We start from the raw sequence: 21,201 nt of genomic DNA, 5'->3' as shown, positions 1-21,201 counted from the left end.
CATGTATGGTAATTTGACTGGTCCATGATACCTCAAAGACTTCTGCAAATGATTGTAAGGAGCTACAGACATGGATTCATCCTAGTCGATGACAGCGCAAGATCGCACTTTACTCTAGCAGTGTCTCGGTATCTTCAAAGAAGCAACATCAAGTGAATGCATTGGCCACCAATGTGTCCAGGTATGAATGCAACTGAGTATTGCACAATATCCGACTCCATCTGACAATTTCAGGACCTCACTGAAGCTGCCATTGAGGACTGGGACCTCGTATCCCAAGATACTCTTGATGGTCTCATCTAGAGTGTGCCTCACAGAGTAGAACTACTAAACCATGTGGTGGGAGGACATGCTCACTACTGAAGACTAATAATAATAATAATAATAATAATAATAATAATAATAATAATAATCATCATCATGAATAAAGATTTTTTTCACCGTTTTTCTTTTCAAGATATACACTTAAGAGAGATCCTGCTTTGTTTTGTAATGATTTTTTGTAGCCAAATCGTTCTTGTTTTTGGAAAGAATTGCGTTTATTTTGTTAATAAGGTGTTGTACAACTTTCAGTGGGTGTGTATAAGAAGTCATTGTAAGTAAACTCAATGATACTGCAGACTTTTGTTGAGGTGTGTATATACTAGGAATGTTTCGCAATACAGCATTTCCTTTTTCTTGCTACGGCGTGGGAGCTGGAGCATTGTTGTGCTGGAGGAACCAAGTGTCCATTATTGACTTCGGCCACAGGGTATTTTCAAAGGTTGGTTGACTTTTGGCAGCACTGCTCAGTGTACCATTTAGTTGTGACTGCCTTTTGTGTGTCTGAAACAACAAGCTCCACAATTCCACTCGATTTGAAAAAACAGCTACCATTTTCTTCTTTACTGATCAGGTTATTCTGACAGCTATGGGTATGTTGTAATCTTCAAAGATGCAAACTTTGTTTTGAGTATTAGTTGCCACCTCATGGTACAGCCAAGTCTTTCATGTGTCAGGATGTTATTCACATATTGATTATGTCTCTTAGAAAACTTCTTTAACATCTCCCGGCACCCAATCACACGTCGAGTCATCTGCTCTTCCATCAGTCTGTGCAGCACCCAGAAACAACAAAATTCCTTAACTTGGAAGTGATCATGTAGAATTGAATGAATTGCTGGTGCATTTAGCCCTAAATTGTCCTCTATCGGCTTGTAGGCCACTCGCCTGTCTTTGTCTGTAGCATTTTCCTCACAGCATCAATGTTTTCTTCTGTAACTGTTGATCGTGGCCTTCCTGCCCTTTCAGTGTCCTCCAGAGTGAAATTTCCTCTATGGAAGTCTCTGTACCATCGGAATATAGTTGTACGAAGTAGACACACATCACTGAATGCAAAAGTCATTTCTTCAAAGCACATGGTCTATGTCTAAACCATGTGTGAAGTTATGCAGCAAAACTGCCTGAATCCCACCTCATGACCACAATACCATAGCAAACACTTCAAACTAGCCCTGCTAGTGAATGGCTGTGCCCACACACTTGACACAGCTGCTACAATGCAAGTATGAAGTATTCTCAAAACACAGCAACAATCAACCTCCTGCGACTTATTGTCGCGTCATATTGCAAAACTTTCGGAATATCCTTTGTACAGTGTGTTACCTGGCCTGGCTTGTTTAGTACTCATGGTTTGTACATATTGACAAGCATCTTTGCATGTACTCAGTTTTATTATGACGACCCACCATTGTGGTTTGACTCTTAATATGGATAACTTCCAGAATTGACTCTTAATATGGATAACTTCCAGAAAGCTGGGACTCCACAGTTGTCCATCTACATTATGGAAATGTAATTATATAAACCTGAAAATGCATCTGTACTGATACGAAACTGGTAGTGGCAAATAAAGCACCTTCATACAGCTATGTGGTTTTTTTAATTACATCATCATTCTTGACTTTTTAATTGTTGTAATTTATGATGATTTGAATGGTTTTTGAGTGCTGTTATTTAATTATTATATTTTTGGATACAAAATACATATACCGGGTGAAAATACACTTTTTCCAATATACTTTCCCTCGGACCTGTAAAACCTATCAATCCTTTGAATGGTAAAGGTTTTTATATACCGGCGTAGAACAAACCAGCACTTTAGGAAGAAAGGCCACCATGTGTTTTCGAACGATCTTTGATGCAGCAACATGTACACAGCGTATTTTCTTATTACGAAAGTACAACAGGGTGTATACGTGAATGACAAAAAAAAAAGAAAAATCCCGGTTAAAAATACACTTTCTCCAGGATGAAAGAACTTTTTTTCCATGTTAAGTAACAGTATACTTTTCCTCGAAACTGTAAAACTTACCAATCCTTTAAATGGTTGTGGTTTTATACACCCATGTAGAATTTCTCGGCACTTTAGAAAACAAAACTCACGGAAACAACACGTTTTAGAAAGATGTCCGATGTGCAGCAACATGTACACTGCATATTTTCATATTACAAAAATATAAATTCAAATTCCACCAAACACTGCATGTTACTTTCCGAAGGATTGAAATCTAGATTGTGATGCGCTTTTGTAAGCCAGTTGTAGCTCGTATCAAGCGATCTCGCCAGCCGATATTCAGATCATAGGACACGTGACGTAGTCAGCCAATAGCAACATCACTGTAAAGTAGCGCGAACACACAAATAGGAAAAGATAATGGTTTAAATTAATATACATATATACATAGTGTTGCTACAAGAAAAGAAAAGCTTTTACGTTCGTTCAATATTGGTCACTAAGATTAATAGGCTGCCAGAGAAGCTAAGCTTTAACACATAATGATAATTTTTGCGCGTGTTACAATTTAAAGATACATCACAAAAATGTGCCAGTAAATTTTTTAACAACATAAATGTTGGCCAGGCCAGGTAACACACTGTACAAAGGATATTCCGAAAGTTTTGCAATATGACGCGCCAATAAGTCGCAGGAGGTTGATTGTTACTGTGTTTTGAGAATACTTCATACTTGCATTGTATTTTGCTGAACAAATGTGATATTGTCCAAACAAACAGACACCACACATTAATATAAATGATTCACCTCAATGGGCAATTTGTCCGCAACCTTCAGCGTGGATGCACATTATTGTTCAGCTTCCAGTGGGAGTCTAAATTCTAATGTTATCCTCATGAACCCCGTGTGAGCAATACATTTTAGTATATTCCTTGAGTCATTATTTGAAGCTGGTTCTTGAAACTATATTAACAGACGTCAGTCGTACTTCAAACTGATGTCATTGGTTCCTTGTTCTGCCTGTTACAAATAATTCCAACCAGTATTAATTCAGAGATTTTTTTAAAGAGGAGCAGGATGTCAAACCGGCAGACTGGGAACAGGAGAGGCACCACAGCACATTTTAATTTCCACTGCCGTGAATATAGTTCGGTGGCACCCATTCTATTACAATATATTACATGTTTGAATTCCACAGAGCAAAATATAAGAGACGTGCGATGGAAGAATGCTGTGTAGAGAGGCGTGGCACTGCACTTTGCCACACTTAAGACCAAATAACATGTCTTACGTTCCCTCAAATAGATATGTTTTTTGTATCAGTCTCTTCAGAAAGATGTGTACTACAAAATGAAGATATTTTTGAAAAGTTGATTTTTAAATTTTTGGCGTCCTACCTCAAATGCTCAAGGGAGGGGAGGAGTGCCACTATCTAATATTGCCCCAGTTCGGAAATATCCTAGATGTGGATCTGATTTACAGAGCAGTCTGAGTTGTAGTGGGAGGTGGTAGTCTCCACGTGACCCATGTTTACGTTAAGTGATTTTGCTGTTTCCTCTTCGTTTATTGCTCTCACTTCAAATGAAAACGAAACGGATTTCTGTGGCTGGGAGCTTTCAAGTGAATTAAAATACATTCACATCATTACGGAAGGCTAAAATATGTAATTAGTTTCGGATTTTATTTTGTTTCCACCTTTCTGACAGTGAAGTGTTGGTCACCTTGCAGAGCAATTAAGTTATTTTTGTCAGTTTGTTAAAGAAATTTGACTTTTATTAATCTTTTCCACTGAGGCAGTCAATTTATTGGAAACGAAGTGTTTAATTCCACACTATCGGCTTGTTTCTACTGTTAGCTGCATCTCAAGTTCACGTTTTCATCTTCTAGCATGCATGGCATTATGCCTTAATAAAGAACCAAATATGAGATAATACAGTACAGGTACTCCAAGAAAATTTACATCTGAATCTGGACATACGAATGTGCACTTTAAGCTGAATGATGCATTTTAGTGTAGTTCACAAAATTCCCATGCTCTTGGAATGTCCTCTAATGTCTTGTTTCTTTTATGACATAATGTAAGATCTTTTAATGTTTTACTCATACGAACGTACGGGCTTCATGCATCATTGTAGCTGCGCAAGCGCTGCGACACCTGTTATTTTGCTTGCTCTGGCAACTGCTGAAACGATTCTATTTCTAACAGGTCGCGGGGAAATATTGCGAATGGTTGTTTGGAAAGCATTACTTTCAAAGTAAATTTCCTTTTACGCTAGATGAACTCTGTGCTCGCGAATGTCCAATGAATTTCTTAAATCACAGAGCATTTGACTCTCATTAAAAAATCAAATCTTTGAGGGTGACCATTTAGAATATTTTCAAGCCCAGAAGATCAGACATTTATGTTGTTAAAAAATTTACTGGCACATTTTTGTGATGTATCTTTAAATTGTAACACGCGCAAAAATTATCATTATGTGTTAAAGCTTAGCTTCTCTGGCAGCTTATTAATCTTAGTGACCAATATTGAACGAACGTAAAAGCTTTTCTTTTCTTGTAGCAACACTATGTATATATGTATATTAATTTAAACCATTATCTTTTCCTATTTGTGTGTTCGCGCTACTTTACAGTGATGTTGCTATTGGCTGACTACGTCACGTGTCCTATGATCTGAATATCGGCTGGCGAGATCGCTTGATATGAGCTACAACTGGCTTACAAAAGCGCATCGCAATCTAGATTTCAATCCTTCGGAAAGTAACATGCAGTGTTTGGTGGAATTTGAATTTATATTTTTGTAATATGAAAATATGCAGTGTACATGTTGCTGCACATCGGACATCTTTCTAAAACGTGTTGTTTCTGTGAGTTTTGTTTTCTAAAGTGCCGGGAAATTCTACACGGGTGTATAAAACCACAACCATTTAAAGGATTGGTAAGTTTTACAGTTTCGAGGAAAAGTATACTGTTACTTAACATGGAAAAAAAGTTCTTTCATCCTGGAGAAAGTGTATTTTTAACCGGGATTTTTCTTTTTTTTTGTCATTCACGTATACACCCTGTTGTACTTTCGTAATAAGAAAATACGCTGTGTACATGTTGCTGCATCAAAGATCGTTCGAAAACACATGGTGGCCTTTCTTCCTAAAGTGCTGGTTTGTTCTACGCCGGTATATAAAAACCTTTACCATTCAAAGGATTGATAGGTTTTACAGGTCCGAGGGAAAGTATATCGGAAAAAGTGTATTTTCACCCGGTATGTGTATTTTTAACCGGGAAAAATCCAGGATCTTTCCTCTCCCCCGTATACACCCTGGTAGTCTATTCTGACAATTGATTCCCCTCCCCCATGCATGCAAATATATGTGTTATTTTTATAAGAAAGAACAAATTCTCATAACTTACAAAACCTGGCACCACTGTCTTTCACGAGCTGTTTTCACTGATAGTTGTACTCAAGAAATTTTGCAGTTGACATAAACAAGCAACCATCGCAAATATTAATCTTGAATGATGTGACCCGTAGTAGTAGTAGTTGTTGTTGTTGTTGTTGTTGTTGTTAGTATAAGTTTGTGTGTAAGTCTAGGGGTCGATGACCTCAGCAGTTTAGTGCCTTACGAGCTAAAGTGCAAATAAATTATTACTTTTAGCCCTTGCCTTTTTTAATTACTTCAGTGATTCGTACAATATAAAATATTTTACAGGCAAACTCTGTTTGAATATGAATCAAAACTTGCGTCCAAGAATGATGAGGTCTATCATTTTGTGGGATATGTGCCAATAGAAGGCCGTCTGTATGAACTAGATGGCTTGAAGGAAGGTCCCATAGATCTGGGACCTGTAGCCTCTGATGCTGATTGGCTAGACGTAGTGCGACCTATAATTGAAAAAAGAATTAAAAAGTAAGTAGTATCTATTCTTATTTAAAACCTCATTTGTTTATTGGCGATAAGTTTTTATTTTCTTGCATATATGTTTCTAATTCTGAAGCACCATCAGTGGTTTTTAGGGTGTTGCATATTAAACAAAAATGTGTAGTTGCAGCTTAAAAATCGTATGTTTATTTCTTGTTAAACGTGAAATATTTCTGCAGTTTTCCGGAAAGCTGATAAAAGTCATCTATCAGCCTCCTGTTTTATCGTCATCTAGTTATTTCTTGGAATCTCCGTCCCTCTTCATTTCATTATCACCTTGCGCCTAATTAAATATTCCACTCAAGTCTGCTTTGTTATGCATCTCCCCACCCCCACCCCCCCTCCCCATCCCCTGCCCCTCCCCCTAGTGTGTCTGAGAACCTCTAGATGCTTGCTGAGCAACCCTTAGCTGTGATACAAACAGATCATGAGCTTTCCTTTCTCAGGCAGATAGAACTTGGAAACACAATTTGATTTACCCAAAGAACAGTGAAAAATCCTGTCCAGCCATTCAGATGTGGGTTTTCTATGTTTTTCCAAAATCACTTAATGTGCTTCCCATCCATCCTTAGTCCAAGCTTATGCTCAATCCACAGTGACCATCTCATTGATGAGACAGTGAACCTTAATCTTCCTTCTTTCCCCTCTTTCAATGCACCTAAATACACTCCTGGAAATGGAAAAAAGAACACCGTGAATTCATTGTCCCAGGAAGGGGAAACTTTATTGACACATTCCTGGGGTCAGATACATCACATGATCACACTGACAGAACCACAGGCACATAGACACAGGCAACAGAGCATGCACAATGTCGGCACTAGTACAGCGTATATCCACCTTTCTCAGCAATGCGGGCTGCTATTCTCACATGGAGACGATCGTAGAGATGCTGGATGTAGTCCTGTGGAACGGCTTGCCATGCCATTTCCACCTGGCGCCTCAGTTGGACCAGCGTTCGTGCTGGACGTGCAGACCGCGTGAGACGACGCTTCATCCAGTCCCAAACATGCTCAATGGGGGACAGATCCGGAGATCTTGCTGGCCAGAGTAGTTGACTTACACCTTCTAGAGCACGTTGGGTGGCACGGGATACATGCGGACGTGCATTGTCCTGTTGGAACAGCAAGTTCCCTTGCCGGTCTAGGAATGGTAGAACGATGGGTTCGATGACGGTTTGGATGTACCGTGCACTATTCAGTGTCCCCTCGACGATCACCAGTGGTGTACGGCCAGTGTAGGAGATCGCTCCCCACACCATGATGCCGGGTGTTGGCCCTGTGTGCCTCGGTCGTATGCAGTCCTGATTGTGGCGCTCACCTGCACGGCGCCAAACACGCATACGACCATCATTGGCACCAAGGCAGAAGCGACTCTCATCGCTGAAGACGACACGTCTCCATTCGTCCCTCCATTCACGCCTGTCGCGACACCACTGGAGGCGGGCTGCACGATGTTGGGGCGTGAGCGGAAGACGGCCTAACGGTGTGCGGGACCGTAGTCCAGCTTCATGGAGACGGTTGCGAATGGTCCTCGCCGATACCCCAGGAGCAACAGTGTCCCTAATTTGCTGGGAAGTGGCGGTGCGGTCCCCTACGGCACTGCGTAGGATCCTACGGTCTTGGCGTGCATCCGTGCGTCGCTGCGGTCCGGTCCCAGGTCGACGGGCACGTGCACCTTCCGCCGACCACTGGCGACAACATCGATGTACTGTGGAGACCTCACGCCCCACGTGTTGAGCAATTCGGCGGTACGTCCACCCGGCCTCCCGCATGCCCACTATACGCCCTCGCTCAAAGTCCGTCAACTGCACATACGGTTCACGTCCACGCTGTCGCGGCATGCTACCAGTGTTAAAGACTGCGATGAAGCTCCGTATGCCACGGCAAACTGGCTGACACTGACGGCGGCGGTGCACAAATGCTGCGCAGCTAGCGCCATTCGACGGCCAACACAGCGGTTCCTGGTGTGTCCGCTGTGCCGTGCGTGTGATCATTGCATGTACAGCCCTCTCGCAGTGTCCGGAGCAAGTATGGTGGGTCTGACACACCGGTGTCAATGTGTTCTTTTTTCCATTTCCAGGAGTGTATAAAAACTCATCTACTGCTTCATTGACACTTCATTGTGTTACTTTATATTGTTTAATTTTCAAATCTTCGGCTATTCATAAGACTAAGAATGTCCAATTGTAATTGATTTTTGAAGCTATTTTCAAACTTGTTCTGTTAAATTCCACTTGTGTATTTGTGCCTTGGCGAGTACAATGTTTCAGCAAACAAGTGTTTCACATATATTCCATTAACATGTATTCCTTCCTCACTTTTCAGTTTCAGTTATCTGAAAACGTCCTCTTATGGCAGCAGAGAATAGTTTTGGTGACGTGGAATCTTTCTTATTGTCTCTTCTGTCAGTTCTGAATTTCCTGCCAATGGTGTAATCTGTATAATGCTCCATTTAATTTCAGGTACAGTGAAGGAGAGATTCATTTTAACCTTATGGCAATTGTATCAGACAGGAGGATGATATATGAGAGGAAAATTCAAGAGATACAAAAACAGGTGGAGGTAAGCAGAATGTAATATTAAGAATATATGAGGAGCCAAAAATTTTTTTCTTAAAATAGTGATATGAAATTGTTAACTGGACACTATATATACCATTTAAAGTAGCCAAGAAGCCACATAAAAATGATACAAAAAACAGCAGTTACTTTCTAAAGTATTGAAGCCCAGTGACTTGCTTTTTCAAATGTTGACAAGACTACTTTAGCTGTGGCTAAAGCTACTGCTGTATCACTGGGTACGTGTTTCAGTTAGATACGTGTATAAGTGGAACCCATATGGCTGTATAAAACTAGTAAACGTATTGCAGTCTATGAATTACCCATCCTGTGTGTAAAGTTTTGAAGTGAAGTGAGTTCCATGTAACATAAGTGTCCAACTGAAATGTTGTTATTAGACAAACACCCCCATATGAAATCTCATGTATGTATAAATTCTGTCTATAGTCATTAAATATTTAAATTTTGCACATTTTGAGAATGGATACTTAATTTATACATACATTCATTTGAATTATCGCAGTTACTGTATTTTTATGTTCTAATGGATGTTTGAAATATTTTATTAAATGACATTATTTTCAAACATATGCATTTGAAACTAAATTAATTGTGTGTTGTACACTAACATTTTGAAATTGAGGCAATTTCATGACTCAGTAGGTCTTTGGAAGCTGGTGAGACTCTCATACTCATTGCTGGGGGGGGGTTAGCGGATGTGGAAAGACGACTTTGTTGGCATAGTGGCATAGCTACCCGAGTGCCCATCTGTGTCTACCCTTTAATAGGGAATGCTCACAATCAGAAGGCTCAGTGTGATGCAAACATGTGGAGCAAGCATGCCACGGGGATGTACTCATGCTTACTGTAGACAATTGAGCAAGTTTGAAAAGTGTCAAATTGTGGCCTTCAGAGTGGCTGGATGGTCCTTTCGGAAAATTGCTGCATAGGTTGGACACTGCATCAGTTGTGTACCGATGCTGAACATTCTCACAACCCTAGACAATGTTCTGGATGTTTACACAGCACGAATGCTTGCCAGGACAGCAGTGGTAGATCATACAGCTACCAGAGCACAGATAAGAAGGCTTATGAGCCCATCCATGTCAACATGAGGTGCTGTGAACCTGTTATTAGCAATGGGACTGCAAGCACGCACAGGTCGTCTGGTGCTGTCAGAGGATCACTTGGAAGAAGAAATGGCACACTGTGGTCCTCTGTGTGTATCACATACACTTGGTGAGAACTGTCACATAGAGTGCATTCATCCAAGACACACTGGCTCCACCGCGGACATTGTGGTGTGGTTTGCGATAAGCTACAACTCTCGTTCACTTTGGTATTTCTGGATGTATCCTAGCCAGTTAGTGGAGGGTATGCTAGCCAGCACTTAGTACGTGCAGAATGTTGTTAGACCCACTCTTTTGCCATTCGTGCACCAAGAAGGTGATGATGTTCCAACAGGATAATGCTTTTGTGCACACTGCCCGTGAAGCTCAATATGCTCTGTCTGCTTGATGTGCGGCAACTTCCTTAGCCAGCTCCATCTCTGGACTTGACTCCAATTTAGCACATGTGGTATATGATGGGACCAGAAGCGACTCGTCCACCAACAGCTCTTGCTGTTCCTGTTCCTGTGCCTTGTGACTGCTGTTAAAGGATTTGGAAATAGCTTTATATGTTTCTAATACTTGTTCTTCATACTCTCTGTGTAACTTTTCCAGGCTACATAATTTTAATAGCCACAAAAGACTTTTATGACAGTCTCAGCATTAATTTGGCCATGGAAGTGAATAAACATGAGTGGAAATGTCTCTACTAGCACTCTAGAAATATTTAATGTGGGATCAAGACGGGTTTCAGGTAACACTGAACTTGTTAGGGTCCCTCAGTGTTGATAATCATAATAGGCAACAACACAATTCTCTTTAACATGACAAGTAGCTCCATTTCTGAAGCAGTCAAAGGCTTAATGTCTTTGAGACAAATGAAAATTTTCTGATGCTATTTTACTGGGGTGCTATAGTACATGTTATTACCAGAGGACCACTAATGTAGCAACAGTCTACATCCAGGAGTGGAATTCATGCTGCATGTATGAGACTGCAACGTATGTAGACAGCGGGTGTAGGTTGTGTGTAGCAGTGTTATGGCTCAGTGGGCCAGGTTTCTAACAGAAGTAACTCATATTGATCATCATTATTTTTGTGACCAGTACTGAGTGACCTAGCAGAAGATGACCAATGTCTCTGCCAAACATAACATCCTATATTAGTCTAGGTGCTAAAAACATCTCTTTCCAGCTACAGATGCTGCCACCATTATTGCCTGGCAAACCCGGAATTCTCAGAAAATTCTGAAAGACTCTGTGGACTCTTGAGACTCTCAATGGAATAGTCTTGTTAGTTTGACAGAAAGAAATGTACTGAAACAATTTGTTACAAATCTCTCTTGAGATACTGCTTCAGAAAAAAAATCAGTTATAGAGCCACTTAGGGAAAGTTGAAGTGCATTGAATTATTATGGTATTTGTAGCTCATTCAGTCATCCTCAGGACATTTGCTGACCTTGAGAATCTTCATTATTATGCGTGGGTCCATGGGCTCCATGCCCCATGGCGTGGTTGACTGCAATGAAGTGTAATGTGCACATAAAAATTTGTCACACATGGATCGATATTTGAATGTGCTTGTTGTGTAGATCAGAATTGAGTAGTCAGGATTCGGTTCATTTTACTAATTTCGGTGCAGACTAGCTCTTCACCAGCTTTTCTCATACTGCCGCGTTTCAAGTCAACAGTGACTGCAATGTGAAGTGTGTCCAGTTTGACACACAGTGCGTCATTGCTATCATGGTCTATTGATATTACATTCCAGTAACAATGGTGAAGATTTCTGATGCCGTGGCACATAATTCTCGCTTATGGTGGTAAAGATGTAATTTCCAGGTTCAGCAAGAGCTTATGCGTAGATGAGTTGTTTTTCTAAGCTCTAGAATATAATTCATTTTGTAAACTGCATATTGTATATGTATATTCTGTCCTGCAAAAAAAAAAAAAGGTATGTCTGATTTTGGAGTGAATATTAGTTTTGTTTTCATCTACTTTAGAATGAGCAGTTATTCACCAGTAATTTTTTGTTGACCTCTTAACCTATGCTTCATTTACTATTCTAACAAGAAGGAAATTCATAATATATTAAGTATTAGTTAATCATTGTGTAATGTCCCCACAGCAAATACCCTCTACCACGCACCAATTAATCATTTTCAATCAAACCATCCACATTCATTCACTTTGGAAAAGTCATCTGATCTGATTTTCTCGGGGTCAACAGAAACCTCCGATCTTACTCGTCTGCTTTGACCCGTGACGTAAGCGTGTTGTGGTGTGTGACGTCATTATGGCGCGGAGTTTAGTCTTGTTTTTGTTTGTGGTGCTCTCTGGTGGTGTGTTCATGGTTTTCGTTTGTTTTAATTTAATGCTCATTGCTGTATGTCGGGTGAGTTTGTTATTGAGTGTATTTGGTTGTGGTTTTTTGTTTAGGAATGGATATGAAAGACCGCCTTAATAGTGTTCGGTTGAGGGCGATGATGGGCGAGACAGCGTTAGAACTTATCAAGTTCTTACAACTATTCGGTTTAATCGCCGAAGTTGTTAAGTGTTCTCTTTGCCTTGAGGGGATGAAATTGGTTAAAGTTCCGGCCTCTCGGACCAGCGACGGATACATGTGGTGTTGCCGGAAAGATGGCGTATGGCGTTCTATAAGGCGTGGTACCTGGTTCGAGAAGTCTAGATTGGGCATGCGTGAGATTGTGCTTATTACATATTATTTTTGTTATAGATGCCCACAGAGTTTTTGCGCGTTTGAGACTGGTGTGAGTGAGAGGACTGTTTTAGACTGGTATTCCTTTTGTCGTGAAGTGTGTTCGGAATTTATTAAGTACAGGGGTAAGTTGGGTGGGCATGGGGTGCTTGTGGAGGTGGACGAGTCGCAGTTTGGTAAAAGGAAGTATGGGAGGGGGAAGTCTGTGGCTGGTCTTTGGGTGTGGGGGGCTGTTGTTCACGGGGGTGGGGGTACTGAATGTGTTTTTAGTGTTGTGGAGGGGAGGTCGAAGGCTGAATTAGTGGGGTTAATTGAGGAGTATGTAGAACCCGGGTCCACAATAGTTTCTGATGCTTTTTCTTCTTATAGGGGGTTGGGTGACAGGGGATTTAATCATTTAGTAGTGAACCACAGTCTAGAATTTAAGAATTATGATACTGGGGCTTGCACTAATACAATTGAGGGGATGTGGGGGGCGGTTAAGTCAGTTCTTGGGAGGGGGAAGAGGCGCTCTTCCAACCTTCAGTCTCATTTAGATGAGTACTGTTGGCGGAAGAGTGTCCCAGAGGCCTATTGCATTTTTCGGGTTTTTTTAAGGGCTGTGGGTAAAATGTATAGGCCGAAAGTGGTTAGTTAGGGTGCATTTGTGTGTGATTGTGGTGGCCAATCTAGTTTGTGGGGCTGGAACTTTTTTGAGGTAAGTTCCGTTTTTTATTGTTTTTGATGTGTGTTTTGTGTCAACAGAAACATCCGATCTCACGCGTCGGCTTTGACCCGTGACGTTAGGGACCTACACATTGATCTGTAGCGTAGCCCTGAATACGAGGTTAGGTTGGGAGGTTTTTTTTTGGCGGGGGCCTCGAGTACCACTTGTTTATTATTATCTTTGTTCGATCGTAATTTATGTGATTGGGAGCTGTTGTAGATGTATGTAGGTGTAAGGGAAGTGTTGGTTTTTTAGGTTGGTGTTGGGGGATGTGATCGGTAGGTTCTGTTGAGCTATATAGGTCAACGGAAGTGTTCGATTGTAATTTATGTGATTGGGAGCTGTTGTAGATGTATTTTTTTTTTTTTTTTTTGTATTGGAGGATGTGATCGGTAGGTTCTGTTGAGCTACATAGGTCAAGGGAAGTGTCCGATTCTGGATAGGAATGTGTTTTTTGGTATTTGGTCAGTTTTGTGATGTTGATTTATTTCGTTGTTTTGCGTGGTTTTGTATGGCGGTCGGTGGCTACATTTGTGTATATTTAGTTTGTCCCCACCCAAAAACCCCCAATTTCCCACGCTTGTCCCGTTAGAGTCATTAGCCTTTTTGTGAAACTTGTGTATTTCAGTGTTTATAATACGTATGCGATGTTTTTATATCCGCCATATTGGATAGTACGTATGCGATGTTTTTATATCCGCCATATTGGAATTGTCGTTTATAGTCGTTTCCGCTACATTTGTGACGTCATGGGTCAAAGCCGACGGGTAAGATCGGACGCTTCTGTATTTCCTTTTCTCGTAATATATGTGGCGACAGCTCGTCGACGCCAAAGTGTTTTCTAGTGCGTTTATTCTTTGAAATAACAGAGATGCATATATGCATTCTCCATGGTTGTTAGAGTGGTAACTAGGACAGCTTCTGGAGTATCTGTTGAGGGATTGACGTGTTTCTGAGAGATATATACTCTGCTTTTCTTCTCGCTAAAGCGAGCCAATTAACATTTGTGCCGCTAGTGGTTTTGAAGAGAAAGAGATTGTAAAAGGAAAATAATTAGGGCATGGTATCACCGGAGATCTGGACATGTAATGGAGATGGATTTAATACACGATTTCCTCCATAAATAAGGTTTGTGACTTTTTTGTTCTGGAGTGAATGAACGAATGAATTTTTTCTGAATCATTTGTTGATCACGCTGGCCCTGTAATTAGTGGGGAAGTTTCAGCTGTGTCGAAGAGAGCCTGCAATCACTGAGTCCGTGTTAAATCGTCCAAAAAGGCTTCGTACACATCTGGAATTCGCAATCTTTCGTAAAAGGAACAAATTGTCCAAACGATTGATTCTCCCGACTGACTGCAGTGTTTAACAGTAATAATAAATGTAAAGATCTCTTACAGCAAGCCAGCCACTGATCACCAAGACGAAGGACTCCACCAAAGATTCTATTTGGCCGATTTCACGTAATGAAATATTATATTAAAAACTGTACACAGATAAAGGAGAGAAAGAGAGAGAGCGAATGAAAAATAGAGATAATACTAATAATCCTCCATTAGTCTAATTTTTCGCCTGTCTTATCATGGATCAGCCAAGAACTGGGAGGGCCTTACTTTACTGTATAGACTTGTGTGAAGGTGAAGGGATCTTAAAGACAACAGATACACGTCCATACAGACAAGACGTTACACAGAGATAGCGGCTAGCTGCATTGATAATCTATTCTTAGATTAAAGAGACGGCAACTTATTATCCGAACATTTAAAAAATGTTAAAATTGCTTTAAGTTACACAAAAATTATGGAACAGTTGTATGAGTAGTAGTATCTGGTGGCTGCTCTATTTAATGAACCACAATGGCAAACTGCTGTTCACCCGTTGGAATTTGGCATGCCGTTCGAGATACTGGCAATGTTACGTATAGTGTTTGTGGGCAGAATCATGTCGTTTTTGAGTGCATAGTGAGGCCAGCCGGATCCCTAAATGTGACTGCTTGATATTTCTTTTCGTGGGGTATCTCAAGAGCCGAGTGTTTGCATCACCTATTCCTAACTTAGAGATTTGGAGGTGACTGAACCTGTGAAAAGATTCCTGCAGTTCAACTTGAAATGCTGGTGAAAGTAATGGACAGTTTCATTTTGTCAACCCTGCCTGTGCCTCACTATATATGCAGTGTGTCCTTTTCAAACATCCCACATTTTAAAAAGCCCAGGAAAAAAAACTGCAGTAGATATGATAAGAAATTGCACCATGTGCTAGAGCATCACTAAGAATGTAGTCATCATCATTTAAGACTGATTATGCCTTTCAGCGTTCAGTCTGGAGCATAGCCCCCCTTTTACAGTTCCTCCATGATCCCCTATTCAGTGCTAACATTGGTGCCTCTTCTGATGTTAAACCTATTACTTCAAAATCATTCTTAACCGAATCCAGGTACCTTCTCCTCGGTCTGCCCCGTCTCCTCTTACCCTCTACTGCTGAATCCATGAGTCTCTTGGATAACCTTGCTTCTCCCATGCGTGTAACATGACCCCACCATCTAAGACTGTTCGCCCTGACTGCTACATCTATAGAGTTCATTCCCAGTTTTTCTTTGATTTCCTCGTTGTGGACACCCTCCTGCCATTGTTCCCATCTACTAGTACCTGCAATCATCCTAGCTACTTTCATATCCGTAACTTCAACCTTGTTGATAAGGTAGTTATCAGATATTTTAGCATCACTAAGAATGTAGTTATCAGATTTTTGAGAATCATTTTACAGTACATCTAGGCCTACTTCAGTTTCAGTGGTCGGCTGTATCAACGAAATGAAGGCCGTGATGGATTTCTAGCTGACACCTTCATTAATAATTTTGAAAAGGTTCCCCCCCCCCCCTCCAATCTAGCCAATAGCATTTCTTTCTACATATGGTACGTTGATGACACCATCATGGCATTAAAAGGAGATGGACTGAGTTTTCTGGACCTGGAACTATGTTTAGTACATGGTAAAATTAATTTTTATATTTACCGGAAACCTACCCCAACAGACATCATCATTCGTGCTTTTTCTTGTCACCCCCATATCACTGGGGTGCCTCTAACCCCTTCCGCTATAGCTACAGAACATAATAACTTAAGTACATAGCAGTCAGTAATGGATATGAAGCAAACCTCGTACAAAAACTTTATAATAATAAAACAAACAACACTATAAATTTTTCTACACTTCTTAAAAATGACTTTCCTGTTAAGAAATACTCTAAATTCCATTTCTAGGTAACATTTCGTATTGTATAGCCAATTTATTTAAAAAGTATGACATCACTGTGCCCTTTACTACCAGTGAGTTGCTCTTCATACATTTTATACCTAATGAGAAACCTTCAACTGACACATTTATCAAATCTGGAATACTGAAAGGCAGAAAAGCTGCTTCGTTGACAGATCCTCAAACAAAAGGTAAAGAGCTTTGCTTTGCTGGCTTTCGGAATGAAGTTCCTTTTTCAGGCTGTCGGAGAAAGGGACACACACACACACACACACACACACACACACCGAGAGAGAGAGAGAGAGAGAGAGAGAGAGAGAGAGAGAGAGAGAGTGAGTTTGTTTCTCCTACAGTGTGAGAAAGGAATTCCATTCTGAAAGGTAGCAAAGCAGACTGTACCTTTTTGTGTGTGTGTGTGTGTGTGTGTGTGTGTGTGTGTGTGTGTGTGTGTGTCGATGACATAGCACTTCCGCATTTTAGTGAGTCTTCTATTCATCTCTTGCTTGTAAGTGGTATGTAAATAATCTGATAAGTTTACTACATTTTTATTCGATCACAGGGCATTCCGCTCGTGATATCGGATCTTAATGAATCAACCTCAGTAAAATCTCCATCAAAACACCTTGTTAACTTGCCTGCAGAGAAATTGATCCTTGGTTCCTTCCCCTGGAAAATAATGAATCCCTACAATACAGTTGGCAAAGAAATCTCCAAACACATTGTAGCTTTGAAGGCATTCCATCCAACAGTTCCTCTCAGTTTTACGCAGTGATAGCCAATGTTAATATTTTCCAGTTTTAATTTATCCTGCAAAATAAGTCTGCAGAAACTAAAGTTAGTTGTGCACCTGCTTTCACAATTGATGTGATTGTTATTTCAGTTACATTAACCTTCATTTGCTGATTGCTTAGTTTCTTGGGTGTTACATTTTGTTGTTTTTTTCTTCCTGTTGTAGAATAATATCCTTCTTTCTTTTGTATTGACCCTTCCTGCACCTTCTGGCAGCAACTCTACGCTAGGACTGACTGTGCTTAGTTTTACTGATATTGATGTTTCTGTCCTCATCAAGGGTGATGAGACTTCGTGTTACCAATATGAACCTATAACAAAACGACAAAGTGAGCAATTCACATGAAACATCAATACTTTGACAACATAACTGACATTCAAGCCAATGTGATGTGCGAATTGAGCAGCATCTGAAGAAGGATTTTTCTGACAGTTTCACATGGTTGAATGAATGGCCTGTGTGTTGTACTTCAGTGGAGTGGAGGGGTGAACACAATGTAGAATACCTGAAGTGTTAAAATTACCATCTCAACCATTCATTATTTTTTTATTAATCCAGTCTTGGAACTTTTTGGATTGGTGGGGTATACCATCAGTTATTGTTCCACTTGACTAGTGTTTTAGACACTTGATATGACTGGAGGCCCAAGACCATTTTATTCGGTTGAATAAACTATATTAAAAGCAAAGACACGGCACGAAGTAACTTACAAATTTTTTTGTTGCTGTGTAAGAGAAGCTAGTGAAATTTGACAGGTAAAAGCTGTCTTATATTAAAAACTGTGTTGTGTGTGGGACTTCGTTACACAGTACTTTGTGGTTCATAAATAGAGTATTTGGTTTCTAAAGAGGGTATAATAGCACATTACGATATAATTTTTATATGTAATCTGTAAACCTTCTTTTCTGCAGGAGAATGGAATGGAAACTGATGCTCAACAGAGTGAAATTGCAAGATTAAAAGTGCTCATAGAAGAGGAAGAAGCCAAAATAAAAAGATATCAGGCTGAGAATATTAGAAGAAAGCATAATTATTTGCCTTTAATTGTTGAAATATTAAAGATACTAGCAAAAGAGGGACAGTTGCTGCCACTATACGAAAAGGCAAAGGAAAGAGCTTTAGAAAAAGAAAGCAAACGAGAGGAAGTGAAAACTTAACACTTGTATTATTTACAAAATAAATAAATATAATTTACTGTAAAACCTCACATTTCTGTCATCATTTCATTTCAACATTTTTACGAATTTTTAATCATGCAAGTACCATTTAATCATTGGCAAGTTATTATATAAGTGTAATTTACTGCAGTTGCATTTTGGAAGTCCTATGTAAAATAATGTCACTATTATGTTTTGATACTTAACATCAAAGTTTATCAAGATATAAATTAGGAAACAAAGGCTGAAAATTTCAAATAGAAAGTGGCTCTTTTATTTGGTTTTGCACCTAAAATGCCTTTATGTGCAGTCAAAGAGATGATAAGGAGGAACATTTTAAAATACAGATCCTTTCACATTGTTGACACTTACTCTGAGTACATGGTTAGAGAGATATTTATTTATCATATGACATGCATGACAATGACATAACACAAATATCAAAGAGTAAAAGAATATTTAGATGGCATGTGGAAAATAAGATGAAGGTTAAGTATGCTACCAACAGATAATTAATAGACTAAAATATTCATAATGTGATGTACAGCTGATGAGTCAAGTTCAGAGCCACTGGTGTAATTTCGAAAGAGACATTCCTTACCCTTTGTGTGCTCAGCGTACACACTCCCTCACAATATATGAGTGTTATTCAGAAAGTAAGGTCCAAATCACTATAGCTAATCGAATGTCCCATGAACACTGAAACGCATGTGCACAGACTCCTGGCATACCTTGCTCGTCAGACAACGCCATTTGCATTTGCATTGGTATCGTCACAGTGTGCTGATTATTGTGTCAGTTAAAACTGTTTGACGGGTCTGCCAACTGTGAAATATGGTCAGTGATTTTGTTTGTTACGGCAAGGAAAGTTGCAGCAGTGTCAATACAACAGATAGTGAAATGTATGAACCCAGTGCCATGAGTGACAGCAAACCACGTAAGTGGGTGAGAGTTTTCAAGGACAGATGGAAAAATGCCCACAACGAACTGTGATCAGGACAACCATCAGTGATCTCAAAAGGTTACTTCAGCATTGGAATCACCGAATGTGGGTCAAACAACTTTGCACAAATTGACTCATAAGAGTTGCAATTTTGCACACATTGGGTTCCTAGGCTGCTCACTGAGAAACAAGAAATGGAAAGGATAGCTTGTGCTCTCTCTCTCTCTCTCTCTCTCTCTCTCTCTCTCTCTTTATTGGGTGGGGGGGGGGTGGTTCTGGCGTTGTAAGGAATGTGATCAATTTTCAGAGAACATTGCTATGGGGATGATATGTGGGTTTCTAACATGACCCCAGAGTCTAAATATCAGTCAGTGGAATGGCATCACATGACATCACCAAAGTCAAGGCTAAGCAACACCATATCTTGTTAATTGAATGTATGCAGTAAGCGACAACAATAAATGCAGCCACTTACTGCACTACCCCAACTAAGCTTCAAGATGTTATACAGAATAAGTCATGTGGCCTCCTGACGTCTGGAGTTTTGTTGTTGCATGGCGGTTCCAGATACCATTCTGCCATTCACACCCAAAATCTGAACAGATCTTTTGGATGGGAACAGATCATCCACCCATCATACAGACCAGACTTTGCACTGAGTGGTTTTCTCTTCTTCCGTTACCGAAAGGAGTTTCTTGGTGCCAAGTATTTTGCAACAAGTGATGAGGTGGAAGAAGCAGTTGAGGACTGGTTTTCCTCACAGGCAGCAGACATCCACAATTCGGGTGCAGAAACTGGTAAAACATTATTACAAATGTTTAAAGAAATAATGAAGATATGTAGAAAAGTAGAGAAGCATGTAAAAAATTAAATAAAAACAGTTTTTTGAAATTGGTGATGGTTTATGTTTTATAAGAAATCAACCTTACTTTTTGAATAACCTCCACAGTTGATAGTTTGTTAGGGTGTGTTACATTTACATTAAGGTATTTGAACAAAGCCCTATTTGTGAAGAGAATCCGTGTATCTTTACGTTTACCCCGTCTTTTTTCCCAACCCAGAATGTATTACCATTTTTTTTTTTTTTTTAAGTCCAAGCCAGAACATATTTTTGAAATTGTTTAAAATTCTTATCAGTTTACTGCAATCTTAAACTTCATTTATTCAGTTGTATTTTTCAGTAGGCGTGACTTTTATCAGAAATATTTTGTTTGTTTTAATTACACCATAAAATTCACAATAAGAAAGTTTTGAATTGATTTATCATCTAGCAGATGTTTAACAATACAATACTGGAAATTTACCTCTTTTTTTTGCAGCCCAAATGTTCCCCATAAGTGAAGAAGCTCTCAACATGGAGCAGATATCCCAGGCAAAGACATGTCAAACTCAAAACATTTTAGAAATATTGCAACATGAAATGTGTCTTTGGAAACATCTTTTCTTCAATAGTATCTGGCACTTTTAGGCATGCCTGTGAGTAAAGTGCACCAACCACTAACATTCCAGAATGAGATTTTCACTCTGCAGCGGAGTGTGCACTGATATGAAACTTCCTGGCAGATTAAAACTGTGTGCTGGACCGAGACTTGAACTCGGGACCTTAGCCTTTTGTGCGCAAGTGCTCTGCCAACTGAGCTACCAAGCACGACTCAGGTCACGTCCTCACAGCTTTACCTCTGCCAGTACCTTGTCTCCTTCCTTCCAAACATTACAGAAGGTCTCCTGCAAACCTTGCAGAACTAGCACTTCTGAAAGAAAGGATATTGCGGAGACATGG

At 40.0% G+C, this 21,201-nt stretch overlaps 1 protein-coding gene across 1 annotated transcript in view; it reads left to right on the top strand.

Moving 5' to 3' along the window:
• The window catches only part of LOC124794621 (ubiquitin carboxyl-terminal hydrolase isozyme L5), a 73,070-nt gene extending 54,542 nt beyond the window's left edge, over positions 1 to 18,528 (top strand). The window contains exons 5-7 of the mRNA XM_047258112.1: positions 5,983 to 6,180; positions 8,657 to 8,756; positions 18,233 to 18,528. Of these exons, the coding sequence (XP_047114068.1) occupies positions 5,983 to 6,180; positions 8,657 to 8,756; positions 18,233 to 18,478 (544 nt within the window). The 3' untranslated portion in view covers positions 18,479 to 18,528. The remainder of the gene's footprint in view (positions 1 to 5,982; positions 6,181 to 8,656; positions 8,757 to 18,232) is intronic.
• The last annotated feature ends 2,673 nt before the right edge of the window (positions 18,529 to 21,201 follow it).

This window comes from Schistocerca piceifrons, chromosome 4, assembly GCF_021461385.2.
Source record: "Schistocerca piceifrons isolate TAMUIC-IGC-003096 chromosome 4, iqSchPice1.1, whole genome shotgun sequence".
Lineage (NCBI taxonomy): Eukaryota > Metazoa > Arthropoda > Insecta > Orthoptera > Acrididae > Schistocerca > Schistocerca piceifrons.
Note: the sequence above shows the minus strand (reverse complement) of the source record. Positions and strands in the feature narration are given on the sequence as shown.